This window comes from Mastomys coucha, unplaced genomic scaffold (assembly GCF_008632895.1).
Source record: "Mastomys coucha isolate ucsf_1 unplaced genomic scaffold, UCSF_Mcou_1 pScaffold1, whole genome shotgun sequence".
NCBI classification, from domain to species: domain Eukaryota; kingdom Metazoa; phylum Chordata; class Mammalia; order Rodentia; family Muridae; genus Mastomys; species Mastomys coucha.
Genome location: NW_022196891.1, coordinates 32,524,469 through 32,543,557, shown reverse-complemented (window position 1 = coordinate 32,543,557; position 19,089 = coordinate 32,524,469). Strand labels below are relative to the sequence as shown.

Sequence of the window (19,089 nt, the reverse complement as noted above, 5' to 3'; positions counted from 1 at the left end):
CTCTCTGCCTCTCTGCCTCTCTGCCTCTCTGCCTCTGCCTCTGCCTCTGCCTCTGCCTCTGCCTCTCTCCCATACAATCTGAGGACACAGCCCAGAGGTCTCCCTTCTCCAACCTCTGTGTGCACAGAGGCTCCCCAGCTAGCAGCTCAACTAGAATAGACATTTCCAAACATGTGCAAGGGCTGATGCTGGCTGGATGGGTCAGAAGCTGCTTTGTGGGGTGGCCCAAGTGACAAGGCAAGGGCTTGAGACAAAAGCCCCTGCGTGCTGCTCATGCTGAGTGACTTTTGGAGGACCCCTCCCTTGCTCCCTTGCAGCCGCTGTCTTAGACTTTGCCCATGTGGCCAGATCAGTGGTATAGAACTTCCTATCACACATTCCCACAATAAGAAGTCTATTTGCAAGGCTGGAGAGATGGCTCAACAGTTAAGGGCACTGACTGCTTTTCTAGAGGATCCATGTTTAATTTCTAGCACCCACATAATGACCCACAACCATCTGTAACTGGAGTTCCAGGGAATCTGACAACCTCTTCTGGTGCCCTCTTCGGCACTAGACATACATGTGGTGTATAGACATGCAGGCAGGCAAAACACCCTGTAATACAATACATCATTACTTAGAGTAACAATATAAATATTAAAAATAAATTATTTTTTAGAATTTAAAAGTAAAATACATTTTACATTGCAATTCAGAGCTTAGTCAATGTAACACAAAACAGGTTATATATCTCTATTGCGTTGCACTCTGTATTGCGTGTTTTTCAATTATTTTTCCTTATTCTACACTTTTTATAAAGGTGGTCATATCTGCTAAGGTGATCTCATATTCCACAGTGGACCACAACCAGTTATTTGGAAAAATAACGCCCTAGGTTCCTTTCTCTGCAAATGTTTCCAGATCCTCGGAACACTGTAATGAGGCAAGGGAGGGCTACGTTTGTGGGCAGCTAGACCCAGGCTCCCAGTCAAGAGCTACACTGAACCTCCCACTCCTTTCCTGTCTAGATCTACAATGGGACCCTCAAGCGGGAGCCTGACAACAGACGCTTCAGCTCCTATAGCCAGATGGAGAACTGGAGCCGGAACTATCCCAGAGGCAGCTGTGCCACCACGGGCGCTGGCAGTGACATCTGCTTCATGCAGAAAATCAAGGCAAGCCGCAGTGAGCCTGACCTCTACTGTGACCCAAGGGGCACACTGCGCAAGGGCACCCTGGGCAGCAAAGGCCACAAGACCACCCAGAACCGATACAGCTTCTACAGCACTTGCAGCGGTCAGAAGGCGGTCAAGAAGTGTCCCGTGCGGCCGCCCTCCTGCACTTCCAAGCAAGACCCCGTGTATGTGCCGCCCATCTCCTGCAACAAGGACCTGTCCTTCGGCCACTCGAGGGCCAGTTCCAAGTGAGTGCTGCGGGGCTGTGGTGGGGCCAGGTGGGAGGCAATCTGCAAGGGTAGCTAGCTCACTCTGCAATGGTGGCTCACTCCCAAGGGGGAGAGGCTCAGTCTGTGTTCTGATTTTCCTCCTGCCACCTTGAGGAGTCTCTGGTCTGATAGACCATGGACCTAGAGGAGCCCTCGAGGTGAAAAGGCCACAGAAGCCAGACATTTGGACACAGGTCTTCAGGGTCACCAGCTATGAACGGAGAGAGGCAACAGAGAAGCAGGCTAATGGCTGCCACATTGTCTCTCTGATCAGCGATAATAGCAGCACCTCGGAATGTGTTGGAAATACTTGTTCTCAGGGCTGGAGAGATGGCTCAGCAGTTAACAGCACTGGCCCCTCTTCCAGAGGACCCAGGTTTAATTTCCAGCACCCACATTTGTGACTTGCAACCATATATGAGACGCCAGTTCAGTTCCAGGAAAGCCAGTGCCCCTTTCTGGCCTCCAGTTATGCAAGTGGTACACAGATAGATATTCATGCAGGCAGAATACCTATGCACATCAAATCAGGTGTGCAGCTAGCCCACGGCCAAAGAACTGCCCCATGAGCAATATGTTTCAGAAATGAAGCTGGACCCCCCCAAGCTAAAACTATGGCGAGTCCTTGAGCACTGGCTATGGCAAAGCATCAGTCTAGTACAAATGAAGAGAGAGTTCCCCCCTGTGAATGCTGAGGACATCTGGGGGAGGGGTGGGTAGGGTACCACAGAGGGTCTCTGGGACCTTTTCTCTCTGCTTGGAAGGAAGGCACACTCAGGTAGAAAGGCTTGCCCGTAGCTGCACACCACGGAAGCTCAGAGAGTTCCCAGCCAAGGATTCCCTTCCTTGGAAAAGCTTCCTGGAAGGAAGACCCAGCAGGCCTGGGCTAGGCCTTCATTCCTGGAACTGAGGATGTCTTGCTACAACCAACAGACTCTTGCCAGAGTCTAGGGAACGTGCCAGAGGTTGCAGGGGAAGCCAAACATTCCGTGAAAACAGTGAACTACTAGCCATTTGCTGTGGTTCAACCTAATGCGTGCACTTCAGTGACTGTCTAAGCAGTGGATGCGAACCTGATGTTTGGAGAAGCTGTGGATGGTTTCTGAGCTATAGAACAATCAGGTGGACAGGATTTTAGGACCTAGTCAAAGACTGTACTATTTTGTACTGTCTAGCCACAGGCTCCATAAAAGTGATCCTAACACAGACAAATATGTTGACTGTCGGGATAAGAAAGATTGAATGTAAGAGTGTGTGTGTGTGTGTGTGTGTGTGTGTGTGTGTGTGTGAAGCTAGCTGGAAGTCAAGCAGTGATGGCACACACCTTTAATCCCCCACGCTTGGGAGGCAGAGACAGGAAGATCTATGTTGAATTTGAAGCCAGCCTGGTTTACAAATTGAGTTCCAGGACAGCCAGGGTTCTGTTACACAGAGAAACTCTGTCTTGAAAAGACAAAAAAGCGAAAACCAACCAACCAGACAAGTATCTAGTGGACTTGGGGATGGAAGGAGAGACGGAATAGACAGGCCATTCTCTCTTACTTTCCCAGGATCAGAACCGCAGGATAGATGGGGAGTTTCATCTCAGGGAATAGGGCACAGCATGAAGGCAACTGTCTTGCTTTGGCCTTAGCCCCTGAAGAGAGGGAAACCCCGCACATAGCCTTTTTCCTTCCTTATAGGGAGCTGTTCACAAGATTTTCTCCAACACAGCCTGCCTTTTTTTTTTAACCCCCCCCCTTTTTTTTTAAAGGGCAGATAGAAGCTGTGGTATTTGAAGAATTTAGAGCCTGTTCTCTGGGGTTCCCATGCTCACCCCGTAATGCCCTGCACCCTACTTTTCCAGGATCTGCAGCGAGGACATTGAGTGCAGTGGACTGACCATTCCCAAGGCTGTACAGTACCTGTGCTCCCAGGATGAGAAGTACCAGGCTATCGGTGCCTATTACATCCAGCATACCTGCTTCCAGGACGAATCCGCCAAGCAACAGGTAACAGGCTGCATACCTTCTTCGCTGGTAGGTCCCGAGTGTGTCAGCCTGGGCCCCACCTCTGGAGAAGAGTGGAAGCATGGTGCAGTTGGTTCCCAGACACTGGGAGAAGGAGCACTCCCGCCATTGCGAGAGCTGAGCTTCTTCTTGACCTGAGTGGACTTTACACGGGCGAATCTCCCCAACTGGCCATGGTTATATGAGCTTTTCCCAGAGAGATATAAAATAAACAGCTGTCCACCTGATAGCGTACCAATGGCAGACCAGAATACTGATCCCACCAAGCACACAAGCTGACATACAGATGGGTTTATTGGGCTTATTTACAAAGCATAGTTGGTGAGTAACTTACAAAATGCAAGTGACCCTAAAGCAAGTCTCATCCCAGAATAGATGTATAGATGGACTGCCCCCCACCAATCTTCATCTAACCATTCATATCACCTCCAAGACCCGCTTGGCTTCAGAAGGATTACATATCTCTGTGAGGGAGGTGTGGGAAAGAATGGATGGACTCTCAAGTAAAGATTTAATGATTCTCTCCATCCCCACCTTCTAGGAACAAGCCCGATCTTTCTTTCATTTATTTATTTATTTATTTATTTATTTTACTTTGTGTGTGTGTGTATGTTTATATGTGTATGTGTATGTGTGTGTTTATGAAGCAGTCAGAGAACAACTGTCAGGATTCCGTCCTCCTACTATGTGAGTTCTCCTACCTACTGTGTGCATCCTAGAGGTTGAACTCAGATAATCAGGATCTGTGACAAGCACTTCTACCCTATCCACTGACCCATCGCCCCAGCCCTCAGCAAACACAATCTTGGGGGTCTCTTACAAGTAGTTGCAGCTGTCGCAACGATGGTACTAACAGCTGTTCCAGGGGGAGGACTATGTTCTACAGCAGCCATGGAAGAGTCCCAGGGTTCTATGACAGCCATGAGTTTCACAGACATCCGTTTCCTCAAATTCCACTAAAGCATCTGACTATTCCCCAGTCCTTAACTCACTCCCTCCCAGCCTCTTCCCTCAGTGAAAACAGGGCGCATGTATGCTCCCCACACTGCTGGCCAACTCGGAAAACACCTACAAGACATAGTACAGCTGTGGGTACCACAAGTGGCTTCCTGGAAGCCTGGGGTGGCTTTCATCAAAATTTCTACCACAAGGGAATTTCTGTGGCACTTCATGTGTGTCTGCCTCACCTTAGGGTTCTGAAGTACATGGAGGTCCATCTTCTCCTCTGGTCTTCACTATGCTCCAGAAGAGGAAAAGATAAGAGGAAAAGATGGCTCCAGACAGAGGAGAGACTTGCTTAGGGCCCTAAGTAGGATAGACTAGAGCTAGGCTCTGAATCCAGGTCTTTGGATTTCATGTCTGGGTCAGTTACCATAACCTCATTGCTATATTTGTTTGTGGTTGGCTTGTGTGCTTCTGAACTGATTTTTTTTTTGTGGGTGGGGAGTCTGAGAATCAGTTACTTTGAGCAGAGAAAAATTGTCTCTCCCTTGTTTTAAAACAATCATTATGGCCTCTCTCTCTACAGGTCTATCAGCTGGGGGGCATCTGCAAGCTGGTGGACCTCCTCCGCAGCCCCAATCAGAATGTCCAGCAGGCTGCTGCCGGGGCCCTGCGTAACCTGGTTTTCAGGAGCACCACCAATAAATTGGAGACCAGGAGGCAGAATGGGATCCGTGAGGCTGTCAGCCTCCTGAGGAGAAGCGGGAGCACTGAGATCCAGAAACAGTTGACTGGTAGGGTGTTACAGAAGGGAAACTGGGGTGGGGAGTGGGCAAGGTGGCAGGGTGTGTCTCTAGCCTGTCTCACTCTCTAGGCTAGGCCAAGGCATAGCTGTGTGGGTTTCACTGAGCTACAGTTCAGGAGTTCAGTGGTACTGGCTTCAGTTGGTGGCTTCCAGACGATGACCTGGGGTGGTGTACATCCTTCAGAAGGCATCTTTAAGACTGGGGTGCAAGGGAAGGAGCCTTGTGTAGTGGGCACTGAGATTTGCAGGTGATAGGAGGGGCACAAAGCCAATGGTCCAGGGTGAGTGGATCTCAAAGCATGACTGTTTATACTATATTCACCCTGTGTTCACAAAGTACATGAAGCACTCAAGGTAGGCTACAGGATGGAGAAACCAACAATGAAGACCTTGAATTATACTGGAGAAGACAGGAATGTTCAGAGTAACAAACTGATGAGAATTTCTAGACCCACTGCCATGGTTGATATTCTCTCTGTGTATTGTTTCAAACGGAAAACAGAGAACTGCTTAGAACTTAACCAGTTCTAAGTTCCAAAACATATGGTTAAAACCGATGACCAACCCGACTGTAGTTCAGGAGCTGTGTTCATGTTCATAACTCTTACCTAGACAGAGAACTCTGAGATGTTCTCAGACCTCAAAGAACCTGCAGTCGACATGAGGAGATCAGACAGTGGGTCTCTGATGGGCCAAGCCTATCTGGAAGGTAGCCATTTGCCAGAGCCCAGACTCGAGGCAGGGCCACTAGACCTCAGGTTTTCAGAGCCCGCCATGTTAAGCTAACCATGTATGTCTGTGTCCAGGGCTACTGTGGAACCTGTCTTCCACTGATGAGCTGAAAGAGGAGCTGGTGGCCGATGCCCTGCCTGTTCTGACTGACCGGGTCATCATCCCTTTCTCTGGCTGGTGTGATGGTAATAGCAACATGTCCCGGGAAGTAGTGGACCCCGAGGTCTTCTTCAATGCCACAGGCTGCTTGAGGTGAGAGAAGAGGGCACGGAAGGTCTTTCTGCTTGGGCCCTTACACAATCAGCCTCCATTTCAGCCAACATCCAGCCAGAGTAGAACACATACCACTCAGTCTGGTCCCGCATTCTATGGGCTGACTCCAGGACCAAGAGTCAGGTACTACCAATGTCTATGAGTCTGGATATAGAGGATAGCATCGGGAATCTAAGAGTGGAAATGGCCTGCATTTGAACATCCAACCTGGTTCAACTAAAATCCCCTCCTCCACCCACAGAAAAATGTACTTGTGCTATCTTGAAGAACATTCTTTTATACAAAAAGTCTACTGACTGGCTGCTCATGAGTCACCTCCCGCCCGAGTGCTGAAATCATTTGCCATGTTCACTGGCATGGAGATGGTGCCGCTTGGCCCAAGGTTGTTTGAGTTCTACAGCAGGGTGTGGCAAAGCCCTGACAGGGTCTGGATGGGCCTGCCCTCAGAGCTTCAGGGTGGGTACTTGCATGGGGTAGGGAAACCATGGAGCAAGGTCCCCTTTAGGGTCTCGCTTTGCCACAGTGGAATTTGTCCTCCAGAACTTCAGAGAACTTCCAGAGTAGGGATGAGGTTAGTGTATGCTTTGTGTCTCCCAATGTGCTTTTCCCAACTAGCCTCCAGACACAGCCTCCAGAGAACAAAGAGGCTAGGTAGATGAAAAGCCAGAGTAAGTAAAGAGTTTATGGGGCCACATGACTGCTGGGTGTGACAGTATACACACACACACACACACACACACACACACACACACACACACATCGTTTGCCTACACCATACACACCACCTAGGGCAGGAGGACACACAATGAACACAGCTTTATAAAAGATAACTACATCTCAACACCAGGTTAACCCCCTGCTTAGTTCTGGTCCAGCACCTCCCCAGATCTGTTTTGCTTCCACAGAAAGGCAAGCAGCGGCTTCTAATGTCTGTCCCTCAAATGGCCACTAGAGGACAGGAGCTGCGCTGCCAGATGCAGTGGAGGCCTAGAGAGTCTTGTGTGCCTGGGAGCTACAGGACAGAACCAACTGAGTTCAAAGGAGACTCCTTTCAGCCAGGCAGATGCGGCTAAATCTTTTCCTTCTCTCTTTTTTCATCATTTTTTTCTCTCTTCCCCTCTTCTTCCGGCCACAACTTTCATATTCTGCCCTGTGCTTCCTGCCGCTCTTCGCTGCGTGTGCCCACTGCACCCTACCCATCCCTGCCCTGCCCTCTCATCACCCTATCTGCATCCTCCTCCTTCTCTGTTCTCTCCCACAGGAACCTGAGTTCAGCTGATGCTGGCCGCCAGACTATGCGGAACTACTCTGGGCTCATTGACTCCCTCATGGCCTATGTCCAGAACTGTGTGGCTGCCAGCCGCTGCGATGACAAGGTGAGGGTGCAGGCCCCTGCTGACACCTCCATCCCCAACCCTGAAGTCTGTGCCCATAGCTGCAGATCCCAGGGCCACACACTTAAGTTGAGGACTCCCCTAGTCCTGACATTTCTCTCCCAGAACCCACGAGTCAGGGCTACACTTTCCGAAGGCTTGTGGACTCTGTCTCAGGGACGGGACACCGAAAGAGGCAGGAACAGTGGAGGAGATTTCTGGAGCATTCAAGTGCTCTCTGCTTGGGCTCTGGGGGCCACATTGTTTTGTGATGCTGAGCCCACAATAGTGCTCTCAGGTACCACATTTCCTTTCTAAAATGAGGCTTTGTACCAGCACCTCCAGAAACACCAGCGGAAGGCCACTCTCTACCTTCTCTGGGCTTCTGGTTGCAGGAGCACACACAGATTGAAAGGCAGTTTGTGGAGAAAAGATAAATGGAGGCTGGGAAACTTCTACCAGAGCTGGGCACAGCTCAGGACACAGAGGTCTATTCTGTCCCCACACCCAGGACACCAGGGAGATCAATGAAGGGAGATTTCTATCTCCTGCTTCCTTCACTGGAAGTGGTAACAGGCCCTCTAAGAACAGCCTTGTCGTTAAGCTGCAGGACAACGCGCCTTCCTTCCTCCTGCTCTGTGCACATCCCCTTTACCCAGATAACCCCAAAGCAATAGAAGTCAGGTTCAGCCTGACCCTAACAGGGACCAAGGGCTGATCAAAGCGTAACGCTGCCACCCCCAAACCCTAGCCTGGAGGCTCACCAAAAGCAAATGCTGCTGCTGGAAGTCCTGAACCCAGGTCTCATTGTGGGTATGCGAGCAGCATCTTTGATGCTGGAGGCTGGGGGGTGAGGGGGGTGGGTGACCATGGAGAGAGGGGACAGCAAAGACTGTAGTGACTAGATGCTTTGAAAACCAGAAGGAACTAGGACTAGAGAGGATGTTTTCAATCTTCTGCCCTGCAGGTGATCTGTAGCAATGCAAGTGGTCACCACTGTTTGCTGTGTATGCTATGTGCAAGGCTCCATGATTGATATTTTCATGTGCAATTTCCCCTCAGTAACCATAGAGGGTCCAAATTCCCATGCATACCTCTATCCCTTCTATAAAAGGGGCATATAGAGGTTCTATTTGCATATAACCTACACACACTCCTTTGTATACTTTAAATCATCTATAAGTTATTTATGAAACCTAATACAATGTAAATGCCAAATAAATAATGCCATTAATAATGCCAAGTAATAAATCTATAAGTGTTCAGGAATACCATTTGAAAAATAATTTCAATTTGTGATTGCTTGATTCTGTGGATGCATGCAGAACTGAGGGTCTAGTGCATAATCTACCCCACTAGCCAAGAAAGGTGAGGCTAGCCCAGTTTACAATTGAGGAAACTGAGGGCCCATAGAGATGAGGACAGTCATACAGATTCAGACAGCCAAGAAGTGACAGAGGCTGGAGTCACGTCCAGTTCCTAGGGTGCACCTTCGAGGTCTTTCCAGACTGACAGTGGTACAGGCCATTCTGAATACTCAGGGTAGGTGGCAGGCCCGGAAGTCTGTTGGGACAGTACTCAGGCATTCTTTCCTTGCCCCCAGTCTGTGGAGAACTGCATGTGCATCCTGCATAACCTCTCATACCGCCTGGATGCCGAGGTGCCCACCCGCTACCGCCAGCTGGAGTACAATACCCGCAATGCCTACACCGAGAAGTCCTCCACTGGCTGCTTCAGCAACAGGGGTGACAAGATGATGGTGAGCAGTGTCCACTGCCTAGCCAGGGCCCCCTCCCAAGCATCCTCCAGATCTACTTTCCCTGTAGCCCTCCTCTCTTGGACCTAGAAAACAACCCTAAGGATGGGCCCTTGTCAAAGCCTTGTTCCTGGGAGGACACTACAGTTCTGGAGCTGGGCCAGGGTATGCCACCTAGAGTGCACAGGGGACCCACATAGGCTGTAGTAGCCCAGACCACCTAAGGACGAATGCTCTAGGCCCCCTTTCTACAGGCCTCCGTTCCTCTTACTATATAGTGGGGAAACTGTCTTTATCTCTCCCTGATCTCTGAGCATTAGGGAAGCAATAGAAAGAACTCTTACCATCCTGGGCAATGATTCCCAGCACCTCCTGAGCCTCCTAAGAAAGATGCTGTAGACGAGAACCAGGGTCTAGAAGCCAGGCTCCAGTTTGGCCTGGAGATCCCCTAGTAGCTAAAATTCTCAGCATCTTGCTGCCACACCCTAGTGTGGCCTTACACAATTGGAGGCTCAGCGGTGAAGCTGCCCTAGAACATACTTCTGAGGTGCTTCCCAGAGGCCATCTGGAGACCCATGGTCCATTCCCTCACTTTGGGGATTGTGGGGATACACAGAAGAGATACAGGGGGCAGCCTTCTCCCATGCTTCCCAAAGAACACACAACCTGAAATTGCGGGAGAGGCAGAAGGCCTGGGTACGTTATATCATCAGGCTCCTCACTGACATGTTGTCTGTCTACAGAACAATAACTATGACTGCCCACTTCCTGAGGAAGAGACCAACCCCAAGGGCAGCAGCTGGCTGTACCACTCAGATGCCATCCGCACCTACCTGAACCTCATGGGCAAGAGCAAGAAAGATGCAACCTTGGAGGCTTGTGCTGGGGCCCTGCAGAACCTGACAGCCAGCAAGGGGCTGGTGAGGAGCCCCACTCTCCCATCTCTCCACCCTACCCCCTGCATCTCCCACCAGGCTATCCTTACCCGGGCTGAGTCTCTCAGACACATCTGGCTCTGAGTAAACTTCGAGCTACAGATGTGAGCATGGTGGGCCTTAGGCTGATCACCAGAGCAGTGACGGGGGCAGACATGCTTCTGCCCTCTGAGAACTTCTGGGTAATGCCCACATTATAATCTCTTGCCCTATGGCGCTGATCATTTGAGCTCTGCCTGCAGTAGGGAACAGGGATGAGGAGTGTATTTGTCAAGAGAAACTGCCATTTGATGAACTGACAGATAAATTGGGTTTGAGGAACAGACAGATTCAGAGAAAGTTGGGATAGAATCAGAAGTTTAAGGACCGGATGGTGTAGGGTAAAGCCAGAGGGTATTTGGTAGATACCCATCTCTTGTTCGCCAGATACACTTAGAACAAAAGAGACTTGGGCAGCAGTATTTATGGGTATCCTGAGGGTCAGGGTAGTTTCCCTGGTTGTAAGAAGGATGAGTCTGGAGTTTCAAAGGACCCCAAACTGCCCTATGTTAGGTCATACCAGGATGTCAGTTTGAGATCCAGATGAGCTAGCTTACTTGAGAGGGATCCCAGTTCTGCTTCCATATGGACCCAGACCCTCTTAATCCATCTTGGTCTGTCAGTAACTGTGGACTGGATTCTGCAGAGAATGGGAAATTTGAAGAAGATAACCAGATTTTCTTCCATTGTCATTTGCCCTTGGCCGTGTGGCTTCATGTAAACAGACCCAGAGAGAGGTGTCTGAGATGGAAGAACTGGGACAGTGAGTGGGAATGGGACACTGCTAGTCTAGACACCAGTCCTGGGTCACCATGACAGAGAGAAATGACACTGTCTCTGCCCATCCACATGAGTTTCAGATTGACCCACCAAGCACAGGGACACAGAGGGGCAGGTAAAGCCTGACCCTGTGTAGTCACTTAGGCCTGAGTTTTGTATCCTCCCAACTTTAAGATGAACGAGAAAGGCTCAGGGTTTTTGGTTGGTTGGTTGGTTGGTTGGTTGGTTGGTTGGTTGGTTGGTTAGTTGGTTGGTTGGTTGGTTGATTGGTCTGGGGTGTTTGTTTGTTTGTTTGTTTGTTTTTGCTTGGGATTATCTGCCTCCCTACTATCTCTGGTGTCTGGAGGCCACATACCAGCTCCTCCCTGCATCTTCTCTCTTAGATGTCCAATGGTATGAGTCAGTTGATTGGAATAAAGGAGAAGGGCTTGCCACAAATCGCCCGCCTCCTGCAATCTGGCAATTCGGATGTGGTGAGGTCCGGGGCCTCTCTGCTGAGCAACATGTCTCGCCACCCTGTGCTGCACAGAGTGATGGGTAAGAACCCCTGTCCTCTCCTCCATCCACATAGGACACACAGGCCTGTGCTTTCTAGAGCCTTCTAGAAGGTTCCATAGTGCGAGTATTCTGAGGGGAAGTTGGCTTGACAGAGGCGTGGGAATAGGAGGGAATTTTCACCTTATAGGTGAGTCTACAGAAATCTGTCTGAATTGGAGTTCCTGTGGGTCTTGAGGGGTTACCTTCCTTATTTCCTGACCCCATCCCTCAACTCCTTTCCCTACAGGAAACCAGGTGTTCCCGGAGGTAACCAGACTCCTCACTAGCCACACCGGCAATACCAGCAACTCTGAGGACATCTTGTCCTCAGCCTGTTACACTGTGAGGAACCTGATGACCTCACAGCCTCAGATGGCCAAGCAGTACTTCTCCAGCAGCATGCTCAACAATGTCTTCAACCTGTGCCGCAACACGTGGGTAGAGGAGGGACCTAACTCCCCTCCCCCCATACACACACACAGTAGCACTTAGGGAGCAGGGAACATGCCGAAGGGAGGCAGGAGACGGGATGAGGAAGAGGTTCTAGAAGCTGAATGCTAAAGGGTTGTGGCCTCTGCCTCCAAGTACTAGAAATGCATAGAGGGAACAGTATAGTTTCTTAACCGAGGGACATGCAGGACTCTGGACTGTCCGAGGATCAGCAGGAGGCATAGAAGAGTAAGGGCCAACTATATGAGAATGTTTCTCTTGCTTTGTACAGCTCTTTATTCAACCAGGGATAGGGAACCAGCCTCAGAGATGTCTCCAGGTGGGCAGGGGTGTCCCACTGGGTAATGGTCCCACTGGGTAATGGTCCCACTGGGTAATGACTCAGGCTCACTGTCCCTCTTAGAGTTCCTCTTTCAAGTACTCTGGGCCACCCCCACATCTCTAGACCCTAAAGAGGAGGGTAGCAAGGGAAGGGGTGTTCCTGGGTCACAAACACTCTAATCTCACAAACTCACTTCCCACCTGCAATAGCGCCTCCTCACCTAAGGCTGCAGAGGCTGCCCGGCTACTCTTGTCTGACATGTGGGCCAGCAAGGAGCTACAGAGTGTCCTCAGGCAGGTAAGAGTGTAGACCAGCATCTCTCCTGACCAGACCCTTCCCACACTTGCCCTGCACTAAAGTTCCAGAAGACCGGGAAGGGAGCGAAAGAAAGATTGGTGCATCTCACAAAGCAAGGGAAGGCTGACTCAAGGGGAGAGTCAGGAGCAGGTGTGAGCATCAGTGAGTGTGAGCAGGGCTCTGACGAGATCTCCCTCGGGTGTCTTGCAGATGGGGGAGTGGAGGAAACGTGAGAGAGTCTCAGCATAAGAGCGCTTAGACCAGTGGTTCTCAACTTTTCCAATGCTGCGACCCTTTAAGTTCCTCATGTTGGGGTGACTCCAACCATAACATTATTTTCATTGCTTTTTCATAACTGTAATTTTGCTCCTGCTATGGATTGTAACGTAAATATCTTTGGAGATAAAAGTTTGCCAAAGGGTTTGTGACCCACAGGTTGCCAACTGCTGAGTTAGAGCAAGGTAGCAAGAAGTCTGGACAAAAGGAACACCAGCCGGGAACATAGCATGTCCTGGGAAGGTTCAGGGCTTAGTTACAGAACCCTTTCAACTTCAACCCAAGAGTCTTCTTTATGCCTTTGGTGCTGGAGAACCACGAGGCCTGTCCTCACCCACCTGAGACCCAGAATAACCAACTGTGGTGGCACACAGGAGAATCTCGGGAATTCAAAACCATCCCTTGGTGTCTTAGTTATTGCTGCAATAAAACACTATGACCCAAAAGCAAATTGGGTAGGAAACAAAGGGTAGGGACCCGGAGGCAGGAGCGCATAGAGGCTAAGGAGGTGCTGCTCACTGATGTGCTTCCAGTGCTTTGTTTAGCCTGCTTTCTTATAGATCTCAGGACCACTAGCCCAGGGATGACGCCACCCACAATGGCCTGGGACACCCCCCCCCCACATCAATCACTAATTAAGAAGATGCCCTAAGCCAGATCTTATAGAGACATTTTCTCAATTGAGGTTTCCTCCTTTCAGATAACTTGAGCTTGTGTCAAGCTGACATACAACTAGACAGGATGCTCGACTATGTAGAGATGACTCCATGAGATCCTTTCTCAAAAATGAAAACCCCTTGTTCCTTACTTGATTTCTGCAAACGCAAGTAGGAAGCTCAAATGTGCAAGAGGAATTCCAAAACACAATTTACTAATTCACTGATACTCGTGGCATTATGATTTCTTAATCAGGTCCTGTCACCCAGACATATGTACATAGTAGTCAGAGCATGCTGATATGTCCAGAGTCTAGATACACCCAAGGATGTTGCCAAGAGGCTCCTGACCAGGCCCCAGGCCCCGCGCTGCTTGTCATATGATGGATCATGTGTTTGGTTTTCCCCTTGCAGCAAGGTTTCGATAGGAACATGATGGGAAACATAGCTGGGGCCAACAACCTCAGAAACTTCACCTCCCGGTTCTAAGAAGAGAGTGTTCAAACAAGCTCAACTTGCAGGTGAGAACTGGCCGACCCCATGGCAAGGGATGCTTCCAGATCACCACTACAGCCCCTCGGAGGCTAGGCCTGTGCAGTTAGGGAGAAGCATCATTTGGCTTGACAGGCATTGGGGCCCTGACTAACAGGGTGGGGAGGACAGCCATGGAGAACCCTTGCTGAGAACATGCCATCACAGGACATTAGGGATATGTAATGTTTTATTAACACTGGAAGGGCTGGCAGTCTGTGTAGGCCTAGTGAGGGTAGCTGTGTAGGCTGCCCACTGTACACGCCAGGTGGTGCCATTCACAGGTGGGTTACATAATGTAATATACGTAATATAGCAGTTATGCGTCATCTGGGCTTGGTTAGCTACAGCTTACTTCCCATTCTTATTTCTTTTGACTCCTGTATTATTTTTTATGCGAATGAGAATCTTGCTTATGCATGCATCTGTGCACCCTATGTGTGCCCACGTGTATTTCTAACTTTTATTTTCCTGTAATAATTGTTGTCTCTGAAGCTTACTGCCTCTGTCTGCTAACCTAGGCCTAGTCCTGGAAGCTTCTATATTCAGTACAATCTTATCTAGGCCTAGAATGTTTTCAGCCTCTGAGACTTATTGCTGAATAAGCTCACCCTTTCTTTTTCTTTCTAAGCTCTGGCTGACTGGGTCAACTTGGCTGTTCTGGCTCAAACTCCCCTCCAAGCTGACTGATTCAATCTGGCTTCTCTAGCTTTCTCCTACATTGCTCTGCTTGACCTCAAACTAACTCTAACTATCTGTTCTAATCTTCTGGCTCCTTCTCATTCTCTGGCTCATTCTGTCTTCACCTGTGTCTAGCTCGTTCTCTCTCTGTAACCTGTCTCTGCAACCACTGCCTTTTGTCTCTGCACTGCTCCTTAACTAGCTTCCCTTTCCTGTCGTTTCTGGTGAGAGTTGGGAATATCCTATTCTGTCAAAATCTTTCTCTGATCCATCACTTTGTCTGCCACTCAGTTAGACATCACTTTCAATCATAGGTGTCTCCTTCCTTAAACTAACTTAACCTTCATTGTTTGGGGTTAAAGATATTTACTAAGGGTACATCTATATCTCAGCCAGAGGGATTAAAGGTGTGTTCTAAGGCCGAGCCGCACCCCAACTAGAAACAGCTTTTTTTCCATGACTAACACAATCTCAGGATTCACAGTGTAATCAAATACTTTGCAACAGCCAGGTGACCAAGGAGATCAGAAGAGACCATTGAATCTTCTAGAACTGGAGTTACCGACAGTTGTGAGCCACCACATGTGTGCTAGGAATCAAACCCTAATCTTCTCGAAGAGCAGCAGGTGGACTTAGCCACTGAGCCATCTCTCTAGCCCCTCCATCCTCATTCTCTATGTGCTTAGTGTGGGCGAGCTTTGTTTCCAAGGGATGCTTCTAGAGACAGGAAACTCAAATCCAACACTCTGTCAAAGCTGAGCATCACTAGAATCGATTGGGATGCTGGTCTTCTGTCTTAGCAATTCTGCTTTGATAGCCCCTAAGTAGCCCTTAAGGGAAGGATAGAAAAATTTATTTTTAAATGGGTATCCAAAGGGTTTCTCATATAGGTAAGCCAAGAACCACAGTTAAATATCGAAGCAGACACCTTTAAGAAGGTGTGAGTGATATACTGAGAAAAATGTATGTATTTTCAGTATTGCTGTAGACAAGCATCTACATAACACTGTTAAATTGATTGTTGTTTTATATCAAACAACTTTTATAATACTCATTTTTATTGTTATAATATCTTATAAATTTTATGGAATATGACAAAAAAGATATTGTAGGTATTGAAGAGGGGGTCTCTGGGAGGAGTTGGGGTACAAAAGGGAAACAAGAATGTGATTTAATTCTACTTACTTAAAATATGTTTTTAAATGTTAACAAATTCAGACAAACTGAAATCATGTAACTTTTCTCATCATAACGCAATAAAAGTTAAAAAGAAAAGAAAAGAATGTGTGAGTGAGAAGCAGCTACAGTATGGGTCAGACCTTCTGGTGTGGCAATGTCTCACTACCTGTAACTCTGTGTGTTGTGGCTGTTAAGGCTCTAACCTACAGCCTAGGCACATAACCTACACATTCCAGGCAAATACTCCACCACTGACTTCTAACCCCTACCCTCCTTTGCTTATATTTTGTCTTCAGATAGGGTCCTCCTATGTCTCCCTGGCTAGCCTTAGACTTGTTCTGTAGCCTAGGTTGGCCTTGAACATGTGATCCTATTGCCTCAGCCAAGTAACTGGTATTACAGGCTTACACTGCCATGCCCGGCTTTCACTCCACTCTAACATGATAGTTTCTCTTCTAGGAAGACATGACCCAGCTGAGAAGACCTCAAGCCTTGTGGATGGGTTACCTGCTCCATCCTGTGCAGTATTTGGAGACGTTCAGATGCAACCAAGAGCAGCCGGAAAACTGTGGATGATGGAAATAATTTTTGATTCTTTTTTTTTTTCCTTAGGGGAACTGCAGGCTATAGGGTTGGGGAGGTGGGGTGGGGGGACTTTCTTGAGTTAAAGGGACTTACATCTGATGTCAATACTTTCTTCTCTGAGAAACAGTATATATATATAATGTGTATAATGTAAGTATGTGTGTGTGGTGTACCTGTGTGTGTTCATGCATATGTTCGTGTGTGTGTGTGTGTGTGTGTGTGTGTGAGAGAGAGAGAGAGAGAGAGAGAGAGAGAGAGAGAGAGAGAGAGCCTAGAAGCATAACCAGCGAGAGAAACAACAGGTTGGGTGTGCTGATCCTTTGCAGTTCACAGGTAGCACAGGGGACTCTCCGTGACTCCCTTTATAGACATGTGGGTTGCACCCACCAGAAAGCTTTAGCCATCAGAGCCCCAGACTTCAGAGAGCCTTTAAGCAGCTATTTCAGGAGAAAGGAAGAAAGGAGAACGGAAATAAGGAGAGCACCCGGAGCCAGAGATGTGGGGATCGTTGCTTGTGCTCTCTCATCTCCTCAAGGGGAAGGGGTGGGAAGAGGTGAGCACGGGGCACTGCCTGCTTAGGCTTCTCACAGAACAGAGAGGAAAACAGAGAACTATTCGCAAGGTGCCTCAGACCCAGCTTGCTGAGTGCCAGGTGAGGGAGTTCCCAGAGGCTGAAGGAAGGAAATCTGGATGGATAGATGGATGGATGGATGGGGAAAAGGAAGTGTCCTGTTAGGGCATCAGCTAGCCCACATCCCAGCCATCAGCCTCTTTCTTCATGAACCTTGGCTGTCCTGTCTGTACTCTGTGAATCAAAACTGCCTAGTGAGGTGGAGGCAGCCAACCCCAGAACCCCACTGCAGACAGTAGTACCAAAAGACCGTCTGAGAACCCCATAAGTGAGCCTATCTGTGTGAAGCCCCCTAGGACAGACGACTGGATGGGACAGAGCTGAGCCTTCCCCCAGAGCCTCTCCTGTCTAGGCTAGCACTTGGTGTGGTTAGTGCTGGGTGGACAAGAGTGATCAGGGCCACACCTCTCTCAAGGAGGAGGATATAGACTGCTCCCTGGCCCATCCCTCTCTTTATCCCAGCAGTAAGACTGAAAAACCCCTCTGTGGCTCAGGGTAGCCTAGTCAAAGATTTGTCCACTGAGGATAGAGGAGATCAGATACATGAGGACATTGTCGCTGAGAGGTGTCCTAAGCCATCTATCTACCCAGTATGCTCTGGCACTGTGAGTCTGCAACATCCTTCCCTGTTTGGCTCATGTAGGAATCTGCCTCCTACCTCACCTCTATTCCAACACAACACTCTGTCCTCGGGTACGCTTCTTGTGATCTCCCTTGCCAGTCACTGGGATCCAAAACAATCTATTTCTTTCTTTCTTTTTTTTTCTTTTCCTTTTTCTTTTTCTTTTTTTCTTTTTTTTTTTTTTCCGAGACAGGGTTTCTCTGTATAGCTCTGGCTGTCCTGGAACTCACTCTGTAGACCAGGCTGGCCTTGAACTCAGAAATCTGCCTGCCTCTGCCTCCCAAGTGCTGGGATTAAAGGCGTACGCCACCACCGCCCAGCTAACAATCTATTTCTTAAAGCACGACATTGTCATACTACTCTGTACAGACAGTGTTTGAAGGAAGCGGTAAATAAAACCTACCATACCCCCGCCCCCATAAAGTATGTGTCTGCCCAGAAAAGGAGGCCCAGCCCTGGGCTTTAGGGCTTTTATCCACTTACTCAGTTAAGTCTGAAAGAATCATGCCGAAAGTTCAAGTCAACAAGTGAAACTGTTACAGGCCCTGAAAAATGATGTCCCCGCCCAGTCCCCCAGCACAGTCCTCACTTCCTGCCGCCCACGGTCTCAGGTTTCCTTTCCCTGGGAGGAAGATTTGGTAGGCTCACCCTTCACGTTGGTGATGAAACAGGTGCTCAGACACCCAGGAATCAGGCCCAATTACGATAACTTCCTCCATGACCTCAAGCTGCCCAAGTGGGCTGGGTCCAACGTATGCCTGTTATTCAGGGGCAAAAATGAGAGGATTTATGAATACTTCTTAGAAACATGGAGTAAGGAGCTGGCTGGGCTTTATGTGTCCCAGACTTAATGTCGTGTTTTAAATCAAATTTAACTCCTACTTCCATGCCTAAAACAAGTTACAATTTGGGACCGAACGAGAGAGGCCAGAGGCCCTGTGTCGTCCTTGACTTTGGGGCTTGCTACAGTGTCTGGGACCCTCCGTCCAGCCCTCATTGTCCTTGCTCCATCTTGTATGAGAACCTTGTGTTGAACAGACCCAACTTCCTTGTATGATACACCATGTACTTGCTTTGTTGAAATATAGGAAATCAATAAACTGCTAGTGTTTCTTTGAAGGTTTTTCAAGCCTGTGTTATTCGGGATACTGTTATGGGATGAAGGGGCCTCCTCTCTAACATCTTGGCTTACTGACTATGTATCAGGCAAGGGTTGAAATATCACCCAAGAGTATTCATCCACTATAGTTCA

General features: G+C 48.8%; 1 protein-coding gene across 2 annotated transcripts in view; it reads left to right on the top strand.

Annotated features, from left to right (window-relative positions):
- The window catches only part of Pkp1 (plakophilin 1), a 46,445-nt gene extending 28,580 nt beyond the window's left edge, over window positions 1–17,865 (top strand). Inside the window, exons 3-14 of one of the 2 annotated variants that reach the window (XM_031383967.1) lie at window positions 1,011–1,405; window positions 3,273–3,417; window positions 4,964–5,171; window positions 5,989–6,166; window positions 7,449–7,563; window positions 9,164–9,319; window positions 10,060–10,236; window positions 11,454–11,607; window positions 11,855–12,041; window positions 12,589–12,676; window positions 14,023–14,129; window positions 16,463–17,865. In XM_031383967.1, coding sequence (XP_031239827.1) covers window positions 1,011–1,405; window positions 3,273–3,417; window positions 4,964–5,171; window positions 5,989–6,166; window positions 7,449–7,563; window positions 9,164–9,319; window positions 10,060–10,236; window positions 11,454–11,607; window positions 11,855–12,041; window positions 12,589–12,676; window positions 14,023–14,097 — 1,878 coding nt within the window. In that variant the 3' untranslated portion in view covers window positions 14,098–14,129; window positions 16,463–17,865. Of the gene's footprint in view, window positions 1–1,010; window positions 1,406–3,272; window positions 3,418–4,963; window positions 5,172–5,988; window positions 6,167–7,448; window positions 7,564–9,163; window positions 9,320–10,059; window positions 10,237–11,453; window positions 11,608–11,854; window positions 12,042–12,588; window positions 12,677–14,022; window positions 14,130–16,458 lie in introns of both variants that reach the window. The other variant, XM_031383957.1, reaches the window with a different exon arrangement.
- The last annotated feature ends 1,224 nt before the right edge of the window (window positions 17,866–19,089 follow it).